This window comes from Nelumbo lutea, chromosome 1 (assembly GCF_056320005.1).
Source record: "Nelumbo lutea isolate HS-2025 chromosome 1, American lotus-T2T, whole genome shotgun sequence".
Taxonomy (NCBI): Eukaryota; Viridiplantae; Streptophyta; class Magnoliopsida; order Proteales; family Nelumbonaceae; genus Nelumbo; species Nelumbo lutea.
This window is the reverse complement of record NC_142684.1, coordinates 113,600,234-113,622,637: the sequence shown is the minus strand read 5'-3', so window position 1 is coordinate 113,622,637 and position 22,404 is coordinate 113,600,234. Positions and strand designations below refer to the sequence as shown.

Below are 22,404 nucleotides of genomic sequence, written 5' to 3'. Positions count from 1 at the left end.
TCTGAAAAGCTGGACAAAGTGGCAAAGAATCCTGCCCCGGAGCGTCCGGGTGATAGGGCTTCTGAGGCCCGAAGGAGAGACTATCAAGAATGGGAGGAGAAAAACTCCCTTACCCGGTGTTACATCATTGCCTCCTTAGACAACCCGATACAGAGGCAGTTCGATCAGATCGAACTTGCCAAAGACATATTGGACAGTCTCAGAACAATGTATGAAGAGCAGAATCATTCTACTCGACAAAAGGTCTTGAAATAGTTCATGACCGCACAAATGTCCAAGGGTCAACAAGTTCACGACCATTGTCTTTGGATGATGGGATACATCAACGAACTGGAGGCTCTTGGATCCGGGCTGGACCTTGCAACCAGATAGATGCTATCCTTAACTCTTTGCCTCCTTCCTTTAATCCGTTCATCATGAATTATAACATGAACAAGCTGAATGTCAGCTTACAAGAGCTCAGCAATATGTTGCAAAGAGCTGAAGAACTGATTAGAAAGGATGAGCCTGTAGCCATGCTTGTTGAAGCTGGCAAGACGGGCAAGAGAAAGAGGAAGGCAAAGAAGCCTCAGAAGAAAGCCGCTAAGAGCAAGAAGCAGAAGAAAGACAAAGCATCGGATGCCTGTCACTTCTGCAAGAAGACCGGCCACTGGAAAAGGAACTGTCCTGCCTACCTGGAATCCAAGAAAGGTAACTTCGAAACTTGTGTTATAGAAACCAATTTGTTGGTAGCTTCTGCATCCTGGTGAATTGACTCCGGGGCTTCAACCCATGCTTGTAACTCACTGCAGGGGTTCAAGGTTAGCAGAAGGCTGAGTGAAGGAGAAGTCACACTCTACTTGGGGACTACTGCAACAGTTGCAGACGCGGCCATAGGAACCGTGGAGTTAATTTTTAGAGAAGGAACAATTGTACTGAAAGACTGTCTTTATGTGCAAAATTTAAGGAGAAGTTTGATTTCTGTCTCAAAATTGTGCAGATGGTTATTCTGTCTTCTTTAGTAAAACGATTACTATTAAAAGAAACAACAGATTCATCGCATACGGGGAACTGGAGAACGGTCTCTATGTTCTACATCTTTCTCTAGAAATTAACATAACCGAAACTACGTCAGCTGAAATCCCTAAGAAGAGAGCACGTGATACAGTTAATCCCACGTGTCCGTAGCATTATCGACTTGGCCACATCGGTGTTGATCGAATCACAAGGTTGGTAAAGGATGGTCCTTTGGATTTTCTAACTGTAGAAGATCTTCCCACTTGTGAGCCTTGCCTACAAGGCAAGATGACGAAACGACCATTTAACGGTAAGCCTAAAAGATGTACGGGCACACTTGACCTAATACATAGTGATGTATGTGGTCCCCTGAGTGTTAGGACACGAAATCAACACGTGTATTTTATCACCTTCATAGATGATTTTTCACGATACGGTTACGTGTACCTAATGAGACACAAGTTTGAATCCTTTGAAAAGTTCAAAGAGTTCAGACAAGAGGTCGAGAAACATTTAGGGAGAGAAATTAAGGCCCTTCGATCAGATCGAGGTGGCGAGTATCTCTCTGACGAATTCAAGGACTACTTAAAGGACAATGGGATAATATCACAATTAGCTCCTCCTGCTACACCACAACTTAACGGTGTTTTGGAGAGGAGGAATAGGACCTTATTGGATATGGTCCGGTCGCTTCTCATACACTCAGAGTTACCTACATCCTTTTGGGGTTACGCATTAGAGACTGCGATTTATGTGCCGAATCGGGTTCCAATCAAATCGGTTCCGAATACTCCATATGAACTTTGGACCGGAAAGAAACCAAGTGTCAGACACTTGAAGATTTGGGGTTGTCCAGCACACGTTAAAAGAACGAGTGCAGACAAGTTGGAATCTAAGACCAACCGTTGCCTATTTGTAGGGTACCCAAAAGGCTCTGTAGGTTACCTATTCTATGACCCAAGTGAGCAGAAAGTGTTCTGCAGTCGTAATGCGCAATTCTTGGAAATCGACTATATCCTGGACACCCATCGTCAGGAAATTGTTCTTGATGAGGAGAGCTCAGGAGCAGTGGGAGATGTCCCACAAGTTCCAGGTAGTGACCAACCTAAAAGATCCACTCGGGTATCCAGGCCACCAGTCCGTTATGGTTATGACTAGGATAGTTACCTGGTGGAAACCTTGACTAGTGAGGAGGATCCCGTGACTTACACGGAAGCTATGTTGGACATAGATTCCCAGAAGTGGGTGGAGGCCATGAGAGCAGAGATGGACTCAATGGAGACCAATGGAGTCTGGACTCTAGTAGATCCGCCCTCCGGGGTAAAAGCAATCGGTTGCAAATGGATTTACAAGAGGAAGAAGGGCCCCGATGGTAAGGTTGAGACTTTCAAAGCTTGTCTGGTGGCGAAAGGGTACACTCAGAAAGAGGGCATCGATTATGAGCAAACCTTTTCGCCTGTGGCCATGCTTAAATCCATTAGGATCCTGTTAGCTGTAGCAGTATACCATGATTATGAGATTTGGCAAATGGATGTCAAAACTGCATTCCTGAATGGAGATCTTACTGAAGATATCTACATGCAGCAGCCACAAGGCTTCATTGCTGCAGGTCAGGAAAACATGGTATGTAAACTTAATAGATCCATTTATGGACTTAAGCAAGCTTCTAGAAGTTGGAACATCCGTTTTGACTCTGCCGTCAAATCATTTGACTTCGAGAAAAATCCGGATGAACCCTGTGTCTACAGGAAGTACAATGGAGATAAGGCTACCTTCTTGGTTCTGTATGTAGATGACATTCTACTCATTGGGAATGATGTAGGTATGTTAACTACGGTGAAAGTATGGTTATCACAGCAATTCTCCATGAAAGATCTTGGAGAAGCCTCCTATATACTGGGTCTTCGACTCTATGAAGATAGATCGAAGCGGATAATAGGATTATCCCAATCTGCTTATATTGACAAAATAGTCAAGAGATACAGCATGGAAAACTCCAAGAAAGGAAATGTTCCTTTCAGGCACGGAGTCACTCTCTCCAAGAAGATGTCTCCCAAGACTTCTGAGGAGATTGATGGCATGAAAGACGTTCCCTATGCCTCTTCCGTGAGGAGTATCATGTATGCCATGCTGTGCACTCGTCCTGACATAGCTCAGGCAGTGAGTGTAGTAAGCAGATTTCAGGCCAACCCAGGGCAAGAGCATTGGACTGCTGTGAAAAACATACTTAAATACCTTCGAAGGACAAAGGAGTTTTGTCTAGTATTCGACGGTAGTTCACTACAGATCCAAGGGTATACAGATGCCGATTTCCAGTCAGACCCAGATAATAGAAAGTCTACATCTGGATATGTTTTCATGATAGGATCGTGTGCTGTTTGCTGGAAAAGCAGCAAACAAGGGTCCACTGCAGACTCCACGACCGAGGCCGAGTACATTGCCGCAAGTGAGGCTGCCAAAGAAGCCGTATGGATGAAGAAGTTCATTCATGAGTTGGGAGTAGTTCCGTCCGACACATCACCCATCCCATTGCTGTGACAACAATGGAGCCATTGCTCAGACTAAGGAGCCACGAGCCCATTCGAAGTCGAAGCACATCGAGAGGAAGTACCACGTATTGCGGGAGATTGTTGGTAGAGGGGACGTCCTGATTCAGAAGGTAGCGTCAGCGGAAAATGTAGCAGACCCATTGACAAAGCCACTATCACAGAAAGTGTTTGAGAAACACGTGGAAAGCATGGGACTCCGGCTAGTACCTGATTGGACCTAAGTGCAAGTGGGAGTTGTTAGACAGTTTTGTATGCCCTTAGCTTCAATCAAAATTGATGTACTTTATGAGTTTATTGTAAATGAATAAAAGTGCATATTTGATTCATGTTCCCTTGGTATGTTTCTGTGTAATACCCTTAAACTGGACACTTATTGAGACTCGTGTTAGTTTAGAAAGTTCACAGCCAGTGGGTCGGTCTGGGGAGACCTATCCTGACAAGGCTGACACTATGGGGCCATCAAGTCGGTTGAGGTGGCTTGTCTCAGCTACCGGGGTGAGACCCCAGGCACATACAGTGTTGGATTAATTGAATCTTTGAACTGGACCATATTTCCAGTATTGCCCTGGACCTTGGAGATTGATGGGCAAAACTGGAAAGTTACACCCGACCCCTAGACTCGATTATGATACTGCACTAGGTGTTGGATCGGGGTGTCTTTGATGTACCAATCAGTGAGATCCTTAGCAGGGGTCAAAACCTGGGTATGTTGGGACAATCCGAAAATTCATCTGAGTGGGTGATCATAGTGACAGGATCAGCCCCTTTGTCGGACAAAGGTAATGATCGGGGATGCACTCTCACTGTTGGAAACCAAGACTGCCGGCAGCCGATTTCAACTGTTGAGATTTGTTTTGCAAAGTATATTTTATATGAGATATAAAAGTATATATATTATGGTTTTAAAATGTTTGCAAAAGGTTTTAATTCCCGGGATCCATATAAGTGGAGAGTGCAACACTGTTCCTTGCAGCCGAGGGAGAGGTCCTCACTTGTTGGGCAGTGTAAGATCATTATGGGCTGAGAGGTTAAGTGTAAAACCATTGAGGATAATACCTGATGGGCTAATCTTGCATCTGCCCACAGTCCCTGGGTGTTACAAGGTGGCTTGGCCCAGGGACCACTTAGGGTAAGTGTTGGGCCCATAGAGCCCATTTGATGGGTTTCAGGGGGTGCACTGTCTTTAACAGTGTATTCGACCAGGCCTTGTAACAAAGACTGGGCCGAACCCATGCGGCTGATGTGTAGATCAATGCTTGGGTCCCACGCCATACAAGAAAGCCCAACTGGGCAGTAGTTAGGAAGGTTAAGTGAGCATAAGCTTGATGGGCCTAAAGCCCATTTCGAACTAGGCTATTTATTTAGTTAATTAAAGGGGCAAATTCTGAGATGGATTAACATATAGGATAGGGTCTTAATCCTATCCACTCAGAGAGTCCAGGTCTGAATGTGATTTAGATCTAGAAACCTCCTAATGGGATTAGGATAAAGCTAATCTAATCTGCAGATAAGATAAGGGTTTATCCTTATCACTAGAAGAGAAGGCTGATCCAAATATGATTTGGATAAGCACCTCCTAATGGGATTAGGAGCTGATCTTTTATTTTTAACAAAAAGAAGGAGGGGTCGGCAGCCTTGAGAGAGAACAAGAAACACATCAGATCCTCTTTAGTGCTGAAATCAAGAAGAGAGAATTCTACAACCTGCGAATACTCTCTTGCCGCCTCCCTGCTCTTGTCGCCCTATTTTCCAGTTCGATCTCCAGCTGTGGGAGAAGTCAAGATTGGATGCTGACATCAGTTCTTTGAGAAAGGATTGAAAAGGAAGCTATGCTCACGTTCCATTCTACTGTTTCTTGCGAAGGACAGAGTTTTTGGGGAAGAACACTGCTGATTCTGCTCCATCCTGCACTGCGCCATCTTTAGTGGGAGTAGTCTTTGGATCCTTTCTTGGGCGTGAACACCTTCGTTGGGAGATATTACTTTTCCGTATCAGGTATTATTCTCTCCCATTCCTTTTGGTTCAGATTTGGTTCAATTTAAGGTTCAAGATTTATCTTTGAAAATATGACTTTCTAAAAAGGGAATGTGATTCCCAGTTGAAAGGAGAGAAAAATCTTTGAAATTCGCCCCTTATTCCGCAGTCTTTGGGCGTCCATGTGATGGATCTCTCATCCCTTTCAGTTAACACTCCCCAACAGAATGGGGTAGTTGAGAGAAAAAATGGCCATCTTTTGCAAACCACCCGAGCCTTTCTCTTTCAAAATCAGGTGCCAAAACAATATTGGGGGGAAGCTGTCCTTACTGCTGCCTACACCATAAATAGGCTACCATCTAAAGTTCTTGACAACCGAAGCCCAATATAAGTCTTTTCTCAATTTTACCTTGATATTTGAGCCTCAAATAATCTCACACCAAGAATTTTTGGTTGCACTGCCTTTGTTCATGTCCATAATAAGGGAAAATTAGACCCACGAGCAATCAGGTGTGTCTTCTTGAGATATTCCCCAACTCAGAAAGGTTATAAATGTTATCATCCAGTCACCAGAAAATTCTACACCTCCATCGATGTCACATTTGAGGAAGGAAAATCTTTTTTCACTCAACCTTATCTTCAGGGGGAGCCCTCATTAATGGAAGATAAGGCCTCGGATCTACTCTCCCTAGATGTATTACCCTCCTCACATCATCAAGAATCACATCCCTCCGAGTCACATTCCTCTGAGCCCCACATTCCCGAGTCTCAACAAGAGTCAAACAACCCGGCCATTGAACCAAATTCGAACACTGTTAACCCCACGAATGATGTGCATGATAATGTGAGATATATGCAGGTTTACTCTAGGAGGAAAAATCCAGATCCTCTCAACCTGTGCAAGTCCAAGATTCAACTCCTAATTCTAGAACTGAGAAATGCTTAGATCCTGAACCTACACCTTCACAGTCTGAGTATGAGTATGACCTACATATTGCACTAAGAAAAGGAACCAGAGAATGTACTAAACGCCCATTGTACCCTTTAGCCAAGTATCATTCCAAAGATTCTCTAAATCCCATAAAAGTTTTCTAGCCAGCCTTAACACCATTCCAATTCCTAATACTCTAGCCGAGGCACTTTCTAATAAGGAGTGGAGAAAAGCCATGAGAGTGGAAATTGAGGCATTAGAAAAAAACAACACATGGGAAGTTGTGGATCTACCAAGAAACAAGAAGACAATAGGTTGCAAATGGGTGTTCACAATTAAGTACAAATCTGATGGGTCATTGGAAAAGTACAAGGCACGCCTGGTAGCCAAGGAATATACACAGACTTATGGGGTAGATTATCAGGAGACTTTTGCCCCAGTAGCTAAAATGAATACAGTAAGGGTGTTACTATCGTTGGCTGCTAACTATAATTGGGATTTGCAACAGTTTGATGTAAAAAATGCGTTTCTCCATGGTGATCTAGAAGAGGAGATATACATGGACATTCCACCGGGTTTTGGAGAAGGCATAAAGGGAACAAAGTTTGTCGGTTGAAAAAAGCACTATACGGTCTCAAACAATCTCCGAGAGCATGGTTTGGAAGGTTTACGAAGGTAATGCCGAGTACAGGTTACAAGCAAAGTCAAGGTGACCACACATTGTTTATCAAACACACAACCTCAGAGAGAGTTACTGCACTATTAGTCTATGTGGATGATATAATCGTTATTGGGAATGAAAAAAAGGAGAAGGAAGCATTGAAAAACTGCATTGCCAGAGAATTTGAGATAAAAGACTTGGGGAGACTAAAGTATTTTCTCGGAATTGAAGTTGCACATTTTAAACAAGGCATCTTTATCTCTCAACAAAAGTATGTTGTTGATCTTTTGAAAGAAATAGGAAATATGGCATGTAAACCAGCTTCCACGCCTATAGATCCCAATCATAAACTTGGAGAAGCCAACGAGAATGCAAGTGTAGACAAGGAGATGTTCCAAAGACTAGTTGGAAAACTCATTTATCTTGCACATACACGACCGGATATTGCATATGTTGTAAGTGTAATAAGTCAGTTTATGCATAATCCTAAAGAAGTTCATTTGCAGGCTGCTCATCGAATTCTGCACTATTTGAAAGCCAATCCAGGAAAAGGAATTTTATTAAGAAGAAATGGAGGACTGACTCTTAAAGCATATACAGATGCCGATTATGCAGGATCTCCAGTAGATAGACGGTCCACTTCTGGTTACTGTACCTTCTTAGGAGGAAACTTAGTCACTTGGAGGAGTAAGAAGCAAAATGTAGTGGCTTGGTCAAGTGCAGAGGCAGAATTCAGGGCTATGGCACAAGGAGTGTGTGAATTACTCTGGTTGAAGATAATTTTAGAAGACCTGAAGATTCCACGAGAACAGCCTATGAAACTATATTGTGACAACAAGTCAGCCATCAATATTGCTCACAATCCTGTTCAACATGACAGGACGAAGCACATCAAAATTGACCGACACTTTATAAAAGAGAAGCTGGACAACAAGTTGATTTGCACTCCCTATGTGTCTACAAAAGGACAACTGGCCAATGTACTTAGTAAAGGGCTCAATAGTACAGACTTTCGGAGAATTATAGCCAAGCTGGGAATGGAGGATCTCTATTCACCAACTCGAGGGAGAGTATTGAAAAACGTGGGGTTACTGGTTCAGACCTGAAAATAGAATTGTATATATTCCTAGGGTTGTGGAAGGATTGATTTAGAAAGTTTTTTTATAGATTTGTATATATTCCTAGGGTTGTGGAAGGATTGATTTAGAAAGTTTTTTTCTTTCTATTTTTGTACTTTCTATTTTTTTTCTTTCTTTCTATTTATTACAACAGTTTACTATATAAATATGCCCATTGGCAATAGAATGAAACACATCAGTATTTTACCATTCCAAAACAGTTAGTATTGCAGTAGGGTTCAACAAGAGTACCTTTGAAAGGTGATCTACAGGAATCCTTTCCCTTGTTGCATTATTGGTGTCCAACACCTAAGACAAATATATACCAAACCCTCATGATCAACAGACAAAAGGATATTCAGAGAAAAAGAATCGTGAGCATAAGTTCAAATTTAAAGTGGAAAACATTGATTACCATAAATAGAAAGTATTGGTTATATTATTGCAAAAAAATCATGAAATGCTTAACATTGCCTAATCTTTTAAAGTATTCAATGATATTTTCAGAAATGATGAACACAGAAGCAATTTAAAATTATTGTATCACTCTAATGCCATACATAGCTAAGAACAAATACCAAATGGATAAAGGTGCATTCTGTAGTAAAGGTGTTGAATGTCATTTTGTCTTATGACTGATAAAAACAAAAAAAAAAAAACATTTTGTCTTATGTTTATATGATATGAAATGAAAGGAATGCCCAAACTACTAAAATCCTTTCCATAATGCAGTACCCAATTATTCCTTCATAGGCAATTAGGAATATAAGATGTTTGGAGATGACCGCGATTGATTACATTATGCATAAAAATGTCAACTTAACAAAGCCTCAGTCCAACAATATGGAGTGCCGGCTAGCTTGCTGGTAAAGCATTTAGCAGGTTGCAGCAGAGATCTGGGATCAAGGCCTGCCTTCACCAGGATTAGGGGGTCTTTTTTGTTTTTTGTTGATCAATAATAACTTCAGTAATTTATTAAAGTATGACAGGAATAGTTACATCAAAGAAGACAAACTCTCTTATCTTCCAAAGACAACTTAAGTCCTCAAAGAAAGAAAGGAAAAAAGAAGCAAATTAGTTACAACTTAGCCCAAAACATTACATCCCTTTCTATCCCCTATTTAGCTAGCCCATCATCTAAAGAGTTAGCTGATCTTTTAACCCAACTCAGCCTGAGTTCCATTTCCCGCACCAGCCACTTGAACTTTCTTTTCTCATTGCTGTACTTCCATAATTCACAATTGTCTTTCCTCAAGCACCCTATGACCACCTCCGAGTCCCCTTCAATTATGAGTTTTCTGACGTCTATTTCCTTAGCTTTCTGAACACCTTCCATAACTGCCAAGATCTCAACTCTAAGAAATTCCCCCACTCCAATTGGACCTGAGAACATGGCTGAAATGACCTCATTCTCATCCCTAAAAACACACCCAATCCCTGACTATCCAGGATTCCCCCTACAACTCCCATCAAAGTTCAGTTTTAGGAATCCAGCAGGTGGGGGTGTCCAAGACACTTTACAACTGATTTGGACTTCATACAGCTTGCAATCTCACCCCACTTCCTTAATCTTGACAGTGTGGCCGACCAGAAATAAGAGGAAGAGAAGAGAAGAGAAGAAGAAGAGAGAAAGGAGAAGAGAAGAAGAAGAGAGAAGGAAGAAAAGAGAAGGGATTGGCAATGTAACAGTGTTGGCGGCGCCAGCTTTTATTATAAATTATATAGGGTGGCAGAAATAAGAAGGGAAAAGACCCGTGTGCCCTTGCTATAAGTGAGTACAAAAACAGACATAACAGAAGTAAAAAAATAAAAATAAAAAATGCTTTAACTAGCCAAACAGACCCTAACACCAACAACTAGATTATTTCAACACTCCCCCTCAAGTTGGAGCATAGATGTCAATCATGCCCAACTTGTCACACAAATCTTTGTGCCACACATGATGAAGACCTTTGGTGAAGATATTTGCAAGTTGTTCTTCTGAGCTGACATATGGAGTACACACTTCTCCATTTATAAGTTTCTCTCTAATAATATGCTTATCCACTTCAAAACCCAGTTCACCTAACAGATTTCTTATCCACATGAGACATCGCTCTATACTCTACTTCAACCCTAGATCTAGCCACCACACTTTGCTTTTTACTTCTCCATGTGACCAGATTTCCTCCTACAAAGGCACAATACCCACTGATAGACTTTCGGTCATTGATTGTTCCTGCCCAATCTACATCAATATATACTTCCACCTTTAAGTGACCATGTTTCTGGAACAACAAACCAGCTCCGGAAAACTTCTTGAGGTATCTCAGGATCCTCTCTGCAGCTTCAAAGTGAGTTGTCCTAGGGTTGTGCATGAACTGACTAAGGACACCCACTGCATAAGGAATATCAAGCTTGGTCATAGACAAATACAAAAGTCTCCCTACGAGTCTCTGGAACTTCTTCACATCTTTCAAAAACTCTCCCTAACTGTCTCCCAAATGATGATTAGATTCAATTGGTGAGTCAATTGGTTTTACCCCCAACTTGCTTGTATCTTCAAGTAGATCTAGTACATATTTCCATTGGGAAATAAAGATGCCCTTGTGAGAGCGGGCAACTTCAATTCCAAGGAAATAATGTAAGGGACCTAGATCTTTCACCTCAAATTGAGTGGCTAAGAATTTTTTTTAGTCTTCGTATTTCAGCCTCCCAATCTCCTGTGATCACTATGTCATCCACATACATAATAAGAGCTGCAATTTTCCCTTCACCTATTTTCACAAATAGAGTGTGGTCTGACTGACATAAGACTCTTTAAAATGAAGCACAGGAAAAAGAGCCTGTGGGAGTCGGGGTCCAAGTTCTAGAGTCCACCTTTGAGGGGTCAATGAAGACATTATCAAGGATGTCAAGAAGGCTCAAGACGTTGTGGAAGTCAGTCCCTCATAGCCCTCCTCAATCATAAGTTCCACCCAAACCCAGAACTAGAGGATGAAGGGGTGATGAAAAAAGAAATTGGCTTATTTTTAAACTCAGAAAGGGCATACAGGGAGGGAAACAGGTCCTTAAGAGGAACATTCCCCACCCAAGTTTGTTCTCAGAATTTTATGCAAGTGCCAAAGTTCAAATCATACCTAACCAGTGGGGAAAAGACTGGAAGCAAATCATGAATGGTTTTCCAAGGTGAGTTTCTTGTGGTCCTTGCTCTGATTCCAACATCCCATCCATTCTACTCCATCCCTTGGACGCTTGCCACTATTCTAGCCCATAGCTTCTCTTGCTCCAAAGGAAACCTCCACAACCGCTTTCTCAAGAGGGCTGAGTTCCTTTTCCCAATATTCCTAAGCCCCAAACCTCCACAAGCTTTGTTCCTGGTCACCATTTTTCAGCTAACTCTATGGTCCCTCTTCTCCTCTTCCGACTCCCAAGGGAAATCTCTCATTAATCTCTCCAACCTATTAGAAACCTTCATTGGAATTTTGAACACTGAAAGGAAATAGATAGGTAAGTTTGCAAGCGTGGCCTTGATCAGTGTGGTCCTTCCACCAAGGGAGAGATAATTTTTTTTCCAAGAAGCAAGCCTTTTTTCAAACCTCTCCACCACCGGGCTCCAAAAGCTCTCTCTCTTGGGTTTGTCCCCTAGGGACAAACCTAAGTAACTCAACGGCCAACCAGAGACTTCACACCCAAGCACTTCTGCATTTTCCCTAACCTCTTCCTTCTCCATATTCACACCTACAACACAAATTTTCCCGAAGTTCACTTTTAAGTTTGACATTTGCTCAAAAAGTTGAATCACTAACTTCAAATTCCTGACGAACCTCACATTACCTCCTTCACCTAACAAGATCGTATCATCAACAAACTGTAAGTGAGTGAGTGGGATGTCCTCCCTACCAACCCTCCACCCTCTAATTAGGCCCCTAGAGTCTGCTTTGTGGATCATCAACCTTCCCAACACATCAGCAATAAGTAGGAACAAAAAAGGGGATAGGGGGTCACCCTGTCTTATACCCCTAGTGGCTGGGAAAAAATCTACTACTGCCCCATTCACTAAAATTGAATAATGACAATTCCTAACACACCACATGATCCAATTACACCATCTAGCCCCAAACCCCAATTTGGTCATGATTTTCCTCAAAAATTCCCAAGCCACCATGTCATATGCCTTCTCCAAATCCAATTTACACACCACCCCCTTCCTAGCATCCTTCTTGAAACTCTCCACACACTCATTGGCAATGAGGATTTGATTTGTAATCTGTCTTCCACTCACAAAGGCACCCTGATTTTGTTCAATTAAGTCTAGCAAAACCTTCTTCAGTCTCAAAGATACCTTTGCAATGATCTTATATAGGTTATTGACCAGACTAATGGTCTAAAGTCCCTTGGGTATGAGGCTTCATTCTTTTTGGGAATCAGAGCAATGAAAGTGAAATTCATCCCCGAATTAATAATTCCTCTCCTATGAAACTCCTCAAAAACCTGTAGAAGGTCCTCTTTTAGAATATCCTATCGATTTTGATAGAAAGCCATTGTAAAACCATCCGACCCTGGAGCTTTTGTTCTATCCATAGAAAAAACTGCTTCCTTAATCTCTTCCAAGTCAAACCCCCTCTCCAAACTTCTCTTGTTCTCCCCCCTACATCTGGCCAGTCCAATCCCTCCACCCACATCCTTTCACTTCTAGGCCTTCTCAAAATGGATTTAAAATGTTCTACACATGCCCCAGCAATCTCCTCTTGTTGAGTTAACTCAATTCCATCCACAACCAGTTTGGAAATGTAGTTTCTCCTCTGTCCATCTACCAAAGTACCTAGTGTTTATGTCCCCCTCTTGTAACCATTTACACCTAGATTTCTGCCTCCACCTAACTTCCTCCTTATGTAGGCAGTCCTCTACTTGTCTTCTCAAGTCTCCTCCTAATTCCTTGTCCCCCTCTCCAAATTCTCCCCCCCTCTTTCTTCTTTAGAGTCAAGGCTTTCAATTTTTGCCCATCAGAGTTCTCTTCCTTTCTTCTAGCCTCCCGTACTCCAAGATATTCTACTCCTTGATCTTAGCTTTCAAGAACTGTAGCTTCTTATGAAATCTCATCCCCTTCCATTCCACCACTCTCTTACCCTAATTGTAAACCCGGGATGGAGTAATCACATATTTTCAAATCTAAAAGGAGTAGGTCCTCCATTCCTTCTTTCTTCCTTGCAGATCACAATGGGCCAACAATGATTCGAGGTTACCCTAGGTACGACTCTAGATGCCATGTTCCCCCAGTGTTCTTCCCAATCCAAAGAAAACAAGAACCTATCCCAACTTAGAGCAAATGGGTCTAGATTGGAGATTTAATCAAGTAAAAGTCTTCTGGGGTAGAGGTATCTCCTTAAGCTCAAAGGCATCCACAAACTTGTTAAACTTCCTCATGCTAGTTGTCACCCTCTGATTGCTCTTATTTGTTTCCTCTGAATATCTGATCACATTGAAGTCTCCACCCACACATCGAGGCCCATCCCACAGTCCTCTTACATCAACCAACTCCTCCCACAACTCTTTTCTCTCTCTATAATCATTTGGCCCATAAACATTTGTGAGCACCCACACATATCCATCCTCTTGTTGTTTGAATTTCATGAAGACTGAGATTTTCCAATCAATTCCTCCAATCCTTCTACCACATAGTCACTATCCCCCCTAAAGCACCCCAAGATGGAGATGCCACCCAACTGATCCCCCTTGCTTTCCATACACTCCTTGCCTATCTATCATTAAATTCCATCCTCTTGGACTCCTATAACATTACAGTGTCTGGGTTATACCTCTTTATTACCTCTTTTATTGTTGCTCTTTTCCTCGCACTCTCTATTCCCCTCACATTCCAGCTTAGTATCTTCATTCAAACTCTTTCCTTAATTCTCTTCCACACCTACCCACTACTTTCCCCCCTTCCTCCTATCTCCTTTTGCCCCAAACTTCTTATCACCTTCCACATCTCTTCTTAGTCTCTCAACTTCACTCAACTTTCTCCTTTTTGTTCTGGCCTCCCTCCTCTTCTGTAATCCCTCCAACACATTCAGATCTTCTAACCTGCATCCCAACTTCCCCACAAAATCTGCTATTAACTCTTCTTGTTTATGTTCCTCCCCAACTGACCTTCCTCCACATTCCTTTCCGGCCCTATCCTCCTCTCCTTCCCTCCTCTCCTCTGATCCCTCCCTTCCTCTCTCCTCTCCATCCCTCACCCTTACCACATTTCCTCCCTCCTCCACAGTGCACTCCACACTTTCCTTTCCTTCCTTGCCCTCCTGTTCTTCCCTTCTCTCTGGTGAACCCTCCCCTCTTCTCTCCTCTTCACCCCTTCCCCATATTCCATTTGCTTCCACCTCTTTGAATACCCTCTCAATAATTGCCCACACTTTCTCATTTCTATATCTCCCTTCCCCTCCTCTCCGTTGTTCTTCACCTCCCTTTCCAATACTTCCATAACCCCTCCCTCTTGATTGGCTGTACATACATGGGCATCAAGACAAGGATCAGAAGCAGAATCTGGAACAAGGGACACAGAAATAGCATTAGTACCAAAATCCGAATTCACTTGATTACTTGGGTGTGAGAGGGAAAATGGATTAGGAATGTTCCCAACCCCCCTTTCTAGTTCTCGAGGTTGGTCAATATCTGTCTCCCTAGGTAGGTGGGAGAGATTTTATGTCCTTTGGTCAACATGGTGATCTCTTCTCTGTACCTCTAATTCACCCCTGAATGGTATGTTCCAGCTCTGCTTCAGGTTCCCCTGATTTGCACTTTCATTTGTGCCTTGCACAACTCGAGGTCTTGGAAATAGGTTTTCCCGCTTCAGACCTACAGTCTTGCTTGTTTCATAGGGTCCCAAACTTCTTGTTACCTCTGTCTGACCTTCCTGGCCTCCTCTTAAACACCTCTCGTCCTCCTTTGAGTCATCCCGGATTATCTTCGCAATGTCCCATTCTCCCCTATCATCTGTATCGGAACCATAATCTTCATCCACACTACCGATACTGGTGCCATCCTCTACCCCTTCAACTGAATCATCTTCATCACCGCTGCACATCACCCAATCTTCATTCGCTTCCTCTCTCTCTTTGGCTCTCTCCCTCGAGTATCTCGGGTTTGGCCTCTCTGAGAGTCGTCGTCTGAAGCTCCCCTCTTCCTTGTTCCAACAAGGAACCCACTGTAAATCCCCCGACCAGTTCGCGCGCGGTTGCTGGTAAGAATTTTGAACCTCCTTTCTCTTTTGGGACGATGATAAACCACTACTTGTGTCTATCATCGTGCGAATTAATCTCCCCTTCCCCCAACCCACGTGACCATTTAAGTTGTCACATGGGTCACTTAAAAGAGTCACCGGCTTGCTCATTGGCCCACCCGACCCTCGTTTCATCTCGACCGGCTCGGACCGAGCCATTCTACCCTCTGGTCCATTCGGTTTCCTTGCCACATTAGCATAGGTTAATCCTGCCTTATTTTTAATTCGTTCAAAATTTTTTGAATTATTTTCCTTAATCAGCATGCCTGATGTTTGGGCTGCCCCATCCAACCCATTAAACCTTCCTTTAATGTCCACCACCCCACTGACTCATCATCTTCAACCTTGGACTCTCCCCACCACACCTGTTCAAGTTCCGCAGCAACCCAAACTTTGTACCACACATCATTCGAGCACACCTCAATGAACCTCGGCATGTTCCCATGCTTGATGCCGGCCACTTGTCTCGATGGCAACCAAGCTCCGTTTATCAGTTTCCACCAAGACTCCTCCTAGACTCTGTATAATGTATTCAAGAACAGAGTCGCACCAAAGGTAGAATGGGAGACCTATAAGTTTCAGCCTAACACACCCATCTTGGGCAGCAACTTCATTGCAGATGGGGCTCCATTTCTGGACCTGTATAAGGCCCCCGTCCACTGCAAAAGCTTTAAAGCTCAGTTCCTGCTCGCTCACATCCAACACAGCCTTCGTATCTGCAAATGAAACCAGTGTTGCTTCATCCTCAACACCTATCTCACCTGCTACTACATCCAAGACCTTCTTCCAGTCTTCCACTTTTTTATCAGCCACCAGAACCATTCTTTTCTTCCAATCCTCCTTCCCTTCTCCCACCAGAAATCGTCAACGTATAGATGAACAGGTCACCACTTCGGACATCTAAAGACGTTGGACTTCTGCACTTCCAGTAGTTTCTACTGCCACTGACTCCTCCTGTCTCCTCTGCCCCTGGTCTTTTAAGTTTTGACCAGATTCCTCCACTTCTTCCATCTTTCTATTTTCCAAAACTTCGAGAAAGGACTGCAGCACCTTCACAAAGCCCTTCCACCCTTTCTGCAATCTCCCTTCCGGTACACACAACATGTTTTCCAGATGTTCCAAAGAACTCCTCCACTGTGATGAACCACCCCTTCCGATTCCTCTTCAGTTCTATTACATACTTCTTGCCTAGAATTGACATTGAGTTTCTCCATCCATTCACCTTGCCGGAGATGATGGCTCCATCTACAAATCCTTTCATCCATACGATGACTTCACTTAGAACCAGTACTTTTGCCCTGTTGTTTTCTCTTATCTTTTAGTGCTTCCTTGCCTCTTACCTGTTCCTCTTCAAACTTGAAAGTCTTAGCTTCAATCGACACCTCAGCTCTACATCTTCCTACAGTTCAGAAACCTCTCTCCCCCTCCATCTCTTCTTAAAATTTCTTTTAGGATTAGGGGGTCTATAGGCATTGTTAAATTGAGTCCTCAAATTGTTTCTCACCTCATCTCCTTTTTAGCCTATATTCCCAGCTCTTCTAATCTATTCAGCTTCTATCAAATTTAATTAATCCATGTCCTCTCAGAAATAAGGGGTAAAACAAGGTCTTAACCATAGAACTTCAATCAATAGACTTCAAAATAATGAGTAAATATAAATAAATAAAGATAAGAGTCTTACAAGCTTATCTATTGAAATATTACTTGACAATATTTCTCTATAATATCTATATGTAAATCATCAAAAAAAAAATCTCTCTATGTAGACTCAAATATTTCTGTGTAGAGAAGAGACTGGGTGGTGGTGACTAGAACTTCTAAGAAGGAAAAGGTGCAGATGGTTTGGCAACCTCCTGAAGATTTTATGAAGTTAAACTTTGATGGATGCAGGCAAGGTAACCTGGGCCCCTCTGGAACAGGAGGGATGTTGAAAAACACAGAAGGACATGTTGTTGCTTTGTTCTCAGGTCCAGTTGGTAATGAGGGACTTGGCTAGAGCTAAATTACTTGTACTGCAAGGAGTTAAAATCGCAAGTGATTTGAATAATGCTAAATGTGGTGATTGAAGGGATTTAAAACTGGTGGTGGGATGGATAGAAAAAGAAACAATGGCATATGCTTATCATGCTTACTAGTTATGTAATATATGACTACAGAGTTTTGAAAATCCTTTTCACTTAACCATTTTTCATGCATCAATGATGGTGGCAATGCTGTCAATCACCTTGCTCTATCATGACAACTAATTATGTTTCAAATCTCAGAGTTAGTTTTGAATCTCAAGTCTATCATGTGTACATCACTCTATTTCTTAATTGATAATATGAGAAAGATTGTATTAATTGGATGTTGAAAAAGGAAAAGAAATAAAAAAAAAAAGAGAAAACTATATATTTTGCTACATATTTTGACTTTTTCTATTCTCACTATGATAATTGCCTTCTGAATCTTGCATAGATTTAATGGTGGGAAATCAAATCAAAAGAGATGCATGAGCCAGTGTTTTCAACCCATTGTTGAGCTGGCCAGCTGGACCATTGACCTAGTGCCCTGGTCACAATCTCAGTTGGGGTCAACCTCAAATCTGCTATATAACAAAAGCCTGTTGATTCAGTCAACCACCTATCAATCTGGATAGTTGAACCAATGATTTGTCTAATGCGTTCAATGGGCCATCTGTTTTCTGGTTTTTTTAATTTTTTTTGAATTTTTTATGATGATGGCATCAGGGATTGACCCATTGACAGGCTGACCTGTTGACCCAGAGGGAAAAGCAGTTCAGCCTTTGGGCTGGGTTTTAAAACACCGGCTTGAAAAAAGTATTAGAGCTACTGGTGACGAAGTGAAATTCTATAGCCTTAGAGTTGACACCAACAATACATAGTTGGCTTGCTGATATATATAAAAAAAAGAACAATATATAGTTGGCTTTGGTGATTAAGAAAAGAACCACTTGAGAGGCCTCGGTTGGGTAATAGTTTTTGGTTCCAGATATTCTCTTTAATGAAAGTAACTTTAGTTATAATTTCATCTTCTATGCTGGCTAAGATATTTGAGGAAACATGATAAAGATTTAATAACTGCAAGTGGTCTCTAATGGTGTCCTGATTAGCTCAAGTGCATTTCTCTGGACCTCATTATGCCTCACATGCCTTCTATGGCTTGCTATCCTCAGTTCTTCTAAGTAAAATGCAGAGATATCAATGTAGAAGACCAGTTGGCATAGATATAAAACTGTATGTTGGTTACAAAAAAAGGCACTATTTTTTATTTCTTCTGAAAAAAAGGCACTTTTACTTAGCATTGACATCAGATAACACCCCTTTCCCTCCTGTCTTGACAAATATGCAGCACAAGGAAAATGTTGTATTCAACAATGCATTTATTGGAGTATGGTCAAGTCTTTAAAGAAAAAAAGAAAAGAAAAGAAAAGAAAAGAAAAAAGTTAATCCATAACGTCTTAAAGACCTTGACTGTCTAGCATAGAAGAAGGTGATGAAGGAAATTGCAACCATGGAAAGGAATGATACTTGCACTTTTATTGATTTAATTAAATGTAAACAAACAACAGGTTGTAAGTGGACAAACATTATATCAGAAAGCAATATCTTGGTGTCAAAGAGATTTTACTTGGACACCGTTTCAAATCAAGAAAAAAAAAAGAGATTTACTTGGACATATGCAATAGACAAAACAGGGAAGATGCATTGGCATGATGAAAATAAGTTTTATTAGTCAATCCTTCTGGAAGACAACCAATTATGTGTAATGAGATAATTTTTGTTCTCAAATTCTTTTTTATTTAATGAAAATATTTTATTAACAGATTTTCTTCTCTAAATCCTGGAAGATTTTTGAAACCTCAATTCTCCTTAGAAATATTAGTGACAAAAGGTGACCTCTTGGACTTAGGGAATTAAAAGTTATGTAATCCATGCCTAAAAGAAAAAAATGAAGTAGATGATGATCTAGGAAACCTACATGCAACATGGAGAAGAACTGAGGGCCCGTTTAATTTGTGGGAATAGGGATCTGGAATCAGAATCAGAATGGGCCATTCCGATACCAATCATTTGGTTGGGCGGAATCAAAATCCCACCCCTCCCTTGGGAAAGAAATCCCATTCCAGCTGATTCCAATTCCCATTCCGATTCCTGTCTAAACCAAACAGACTATGGGAATAGACCACTGTGATTCCGATTCTAACAAATTTACAATTCTGATTCTGACTATGAACCAAACGAACCCTGAATATATTTACTCTCTTGAAGAAATCCATCCCCACCCCCAAAAATATGTAAAATGAAATATCTTTCTTGATACAATCAAATTATTTAACCTTCGATATTTTTGGTTCTCACTATAGAGACTACAATTGTCAAGGTAGTGCCTACGTGGGCACCTAAGTAATGGCTAGGCATTTAACGCACCTTCCCATAGTTGGCTTGTATGGATACCTCAACATAATTAGACATGGATACATGATTTAAGACTTTTGGTGTATGATATTATGGCCTATGGGGTGACTATGCTACAATATTATAACGTATAATATAAAAGGCCACTTTGGCTGAAAAAGGAAAAGGTTTCAACTACAATTGAGGGCTTAGAGTGGAGGGGAGGAGGAATAGAAGAAGAAAAGAAAACAATGAGGCTGGAGATCTGCAACCCTGAAAATGAACCTTTGTACATATCAGGCACCATCAGGGGCTTTGTCATTTTATATTTTCTTAATCCCTCCTCCCACTCCCACTCCTTTCTTCATTAGAATAAAATGAAGATTCCTCCATTTTGTTCAGTTTGTATGGATCTGACCTTTATGTTTTCTTTTTTCTTTTTCTTTTTTATTTAATTACTTGTCATCTTTCTATCCCCCCCCGGCCCAAGGCTGTGTTTTGTTTGAAAGAAAGGTAGGGAAACCTATACAAACCTTGTATTTCCTTTCCTTTCCCTCCCTTTTCTTTCAAACAAAACACAGCCCAAGTAACAGACCATAGGCTTTCCTCTGTCCCTTTTCCCAATTTTTCTTTATACAGAAAAGATAAGAATTATATTCCTTCCTTTCTATTCATCTCCATAACAGTGTGCAAAACATTGGCTCCAGTCGTTTTTTCCATTGCATCAGATATTCAGATTAAAGTTGATTACTTACCTCCAGACCCATGGTAAGTTCTCCCTCTTTTTATTTTTTCATTAACATCTGATATATCTTCATTTTATTTATTTTTTTCTGAATTAATTATTGGTTAATTTTTCCTCCCCTTGTTATTGTTGAATTCTAGACTTTATATGTGAAATTTTGCATTGCTAGTTTGCTACTTGTATTGGTATAGAAAATTTATTGTTAGTAGTTGCTACTTGAAGCAGGAAAGACCCAAGAATTTCCACTTTTTTTTTTCTCTCAAAACTCATCACCTAGTTGATGCCTAGGTCTAGGTGAGTGCCTTAACAACTATGACAGGAACTCCAGATATTTCTAATCAGACGCTGAATTGGTAGTATAAAGTTTATCTTTTACAGATATTGAACAAGAACCTAGTCCAAGCACACACCTGCACCAAAAGAAGGATTTCACAGTTTTGTCTTCGTTCGTTCTATTATGTGATTTTAGATGAATTAAAGTAAGCTAATGCCGAAGTATATTTTCTTACATTCCCCTCAATCTAAGCATTCCCTCTGTTTGTATGACCATAAAGGGTTTGCATTGCAGACTACTGTTATTTCACAAATACTAACATCCGACGATCGGTCTAGCCTCAAGGGAAAAAGTTGCATATTTAAAGCTGTGTTTGGTTTGATAGAAAATAACAGATAAACAGAATGTTAAGGAAAATTCCACAAATTTTGTTAAGAACTTTCCCACAACTTTCTGTTTGTCTCTTATTTTCAATCAAACCAAACATAGCCTACGAGTGTATGCAGGCGACATTGATAAAAATCACAACTTTCGAAAAATTCAGAAGAAAAATAGCAAAAAAAGTCAAAACCCAAAAATCAAAACTAAGAATTTTCGAACCTGAGCAACAACGGCGGCAATCGACATCCCCAGAGGAAGCGCCAGAGCATCTAAATCGCTCTTGTTGCGGCGACTATGGCGAATAGAAACCTTAGGCGTTTGGCTTTTAATCGTAACGCCGCGCAATCCATTCCTTTGGTGAGAAAAATAAGACAGAGAAGAAGAGGCACCGGAACCAGAACTAGAGAAATCGGTCAATTCCTTATTCTTCTTCTTCTTCTTCCTGATAACAGTTCCACCATTGTTGATGGGTATCGAGTTCTGACAAGGAGAAGAACAGAGCTTCGCGTTTGCGTCGGCTGGAGGCACCTCAACCGTCCGATTAAAGTGATTTGCAGTCGGTTCGACGGTTGGGCCTTTTCCAACCTCTTCGACCTCATCTTCTGTGGTTAAAGTGAAACCGGGACTGGTGGATTCAGTGGCTAGCGAAGAAGTAGCGACCTCCATTACAGACTGCAGTAGGCCAGGGCTGAAGATTTTGGTGGGCGGGACTAGACTTAAGTATGGATTTTAAAAGACTGCGAGGCAAAACGAAAAGGCGGAATCTCTGTGCATTCAAAGGAAGGAGGAACTTTGGGGCTTCCGCGTTCGTTGCACGCTATGATGGACCATATAAAAACCTCCCCTAAAGTTTTTAACCCCTTTAGTTTCACTTTAACAAATTTTTTTTTGGATTTTTAAAGAAATCAACAAAAACCTCTCTTCCGTCACTGACTTAACGGAAAACTATTTTACCCTTTTATAAAATATGCACATTTTTAAAGAAATCAACAAAAACTATTTTTTGGATTTTTAAAGAAATCAACAAAAACCTCTCTTGGACAAATATGATGGATCATTCGATCCGAATGACCACGTCGACGCCTTCTAGTCACAGATGCACTTGGCAAGGGCCAGT

At 41.3% G+C, this 22,404-nt stretch overlaps 1 protein-coding gene across 1 annotated transcript in view; it reads right to left on the bottom strand.

Moving 5' to 3' along the window:
• LOC148876891 (protein CPR-5-like) overlaps positions 1–22,132 on the bottom strand; it is a 29,372-nt gene extending 7,240 nt beyond the window's left edge. Inside the window, exons 1-2 of the mRNA XM_088976319.1 lie at positions 21,507–22,132; positions 8,482–8,538 (exon numbers count right to left, since the gene is read on the bottom strand). Of these exons, the coding sequence (XP_088832445.1) occupies positions 8,482–8,538; positions 21,507–21,953 (504 nt within the window). The 5' untranslated portion in view covers positions 21,954–22,132. The remainder of the gene's footprint in view (positions 1–8,481; positions 8,539–21,506) is intronic.
• Positions 22,133–22,404: the final 272 nt, after the last annotated feature.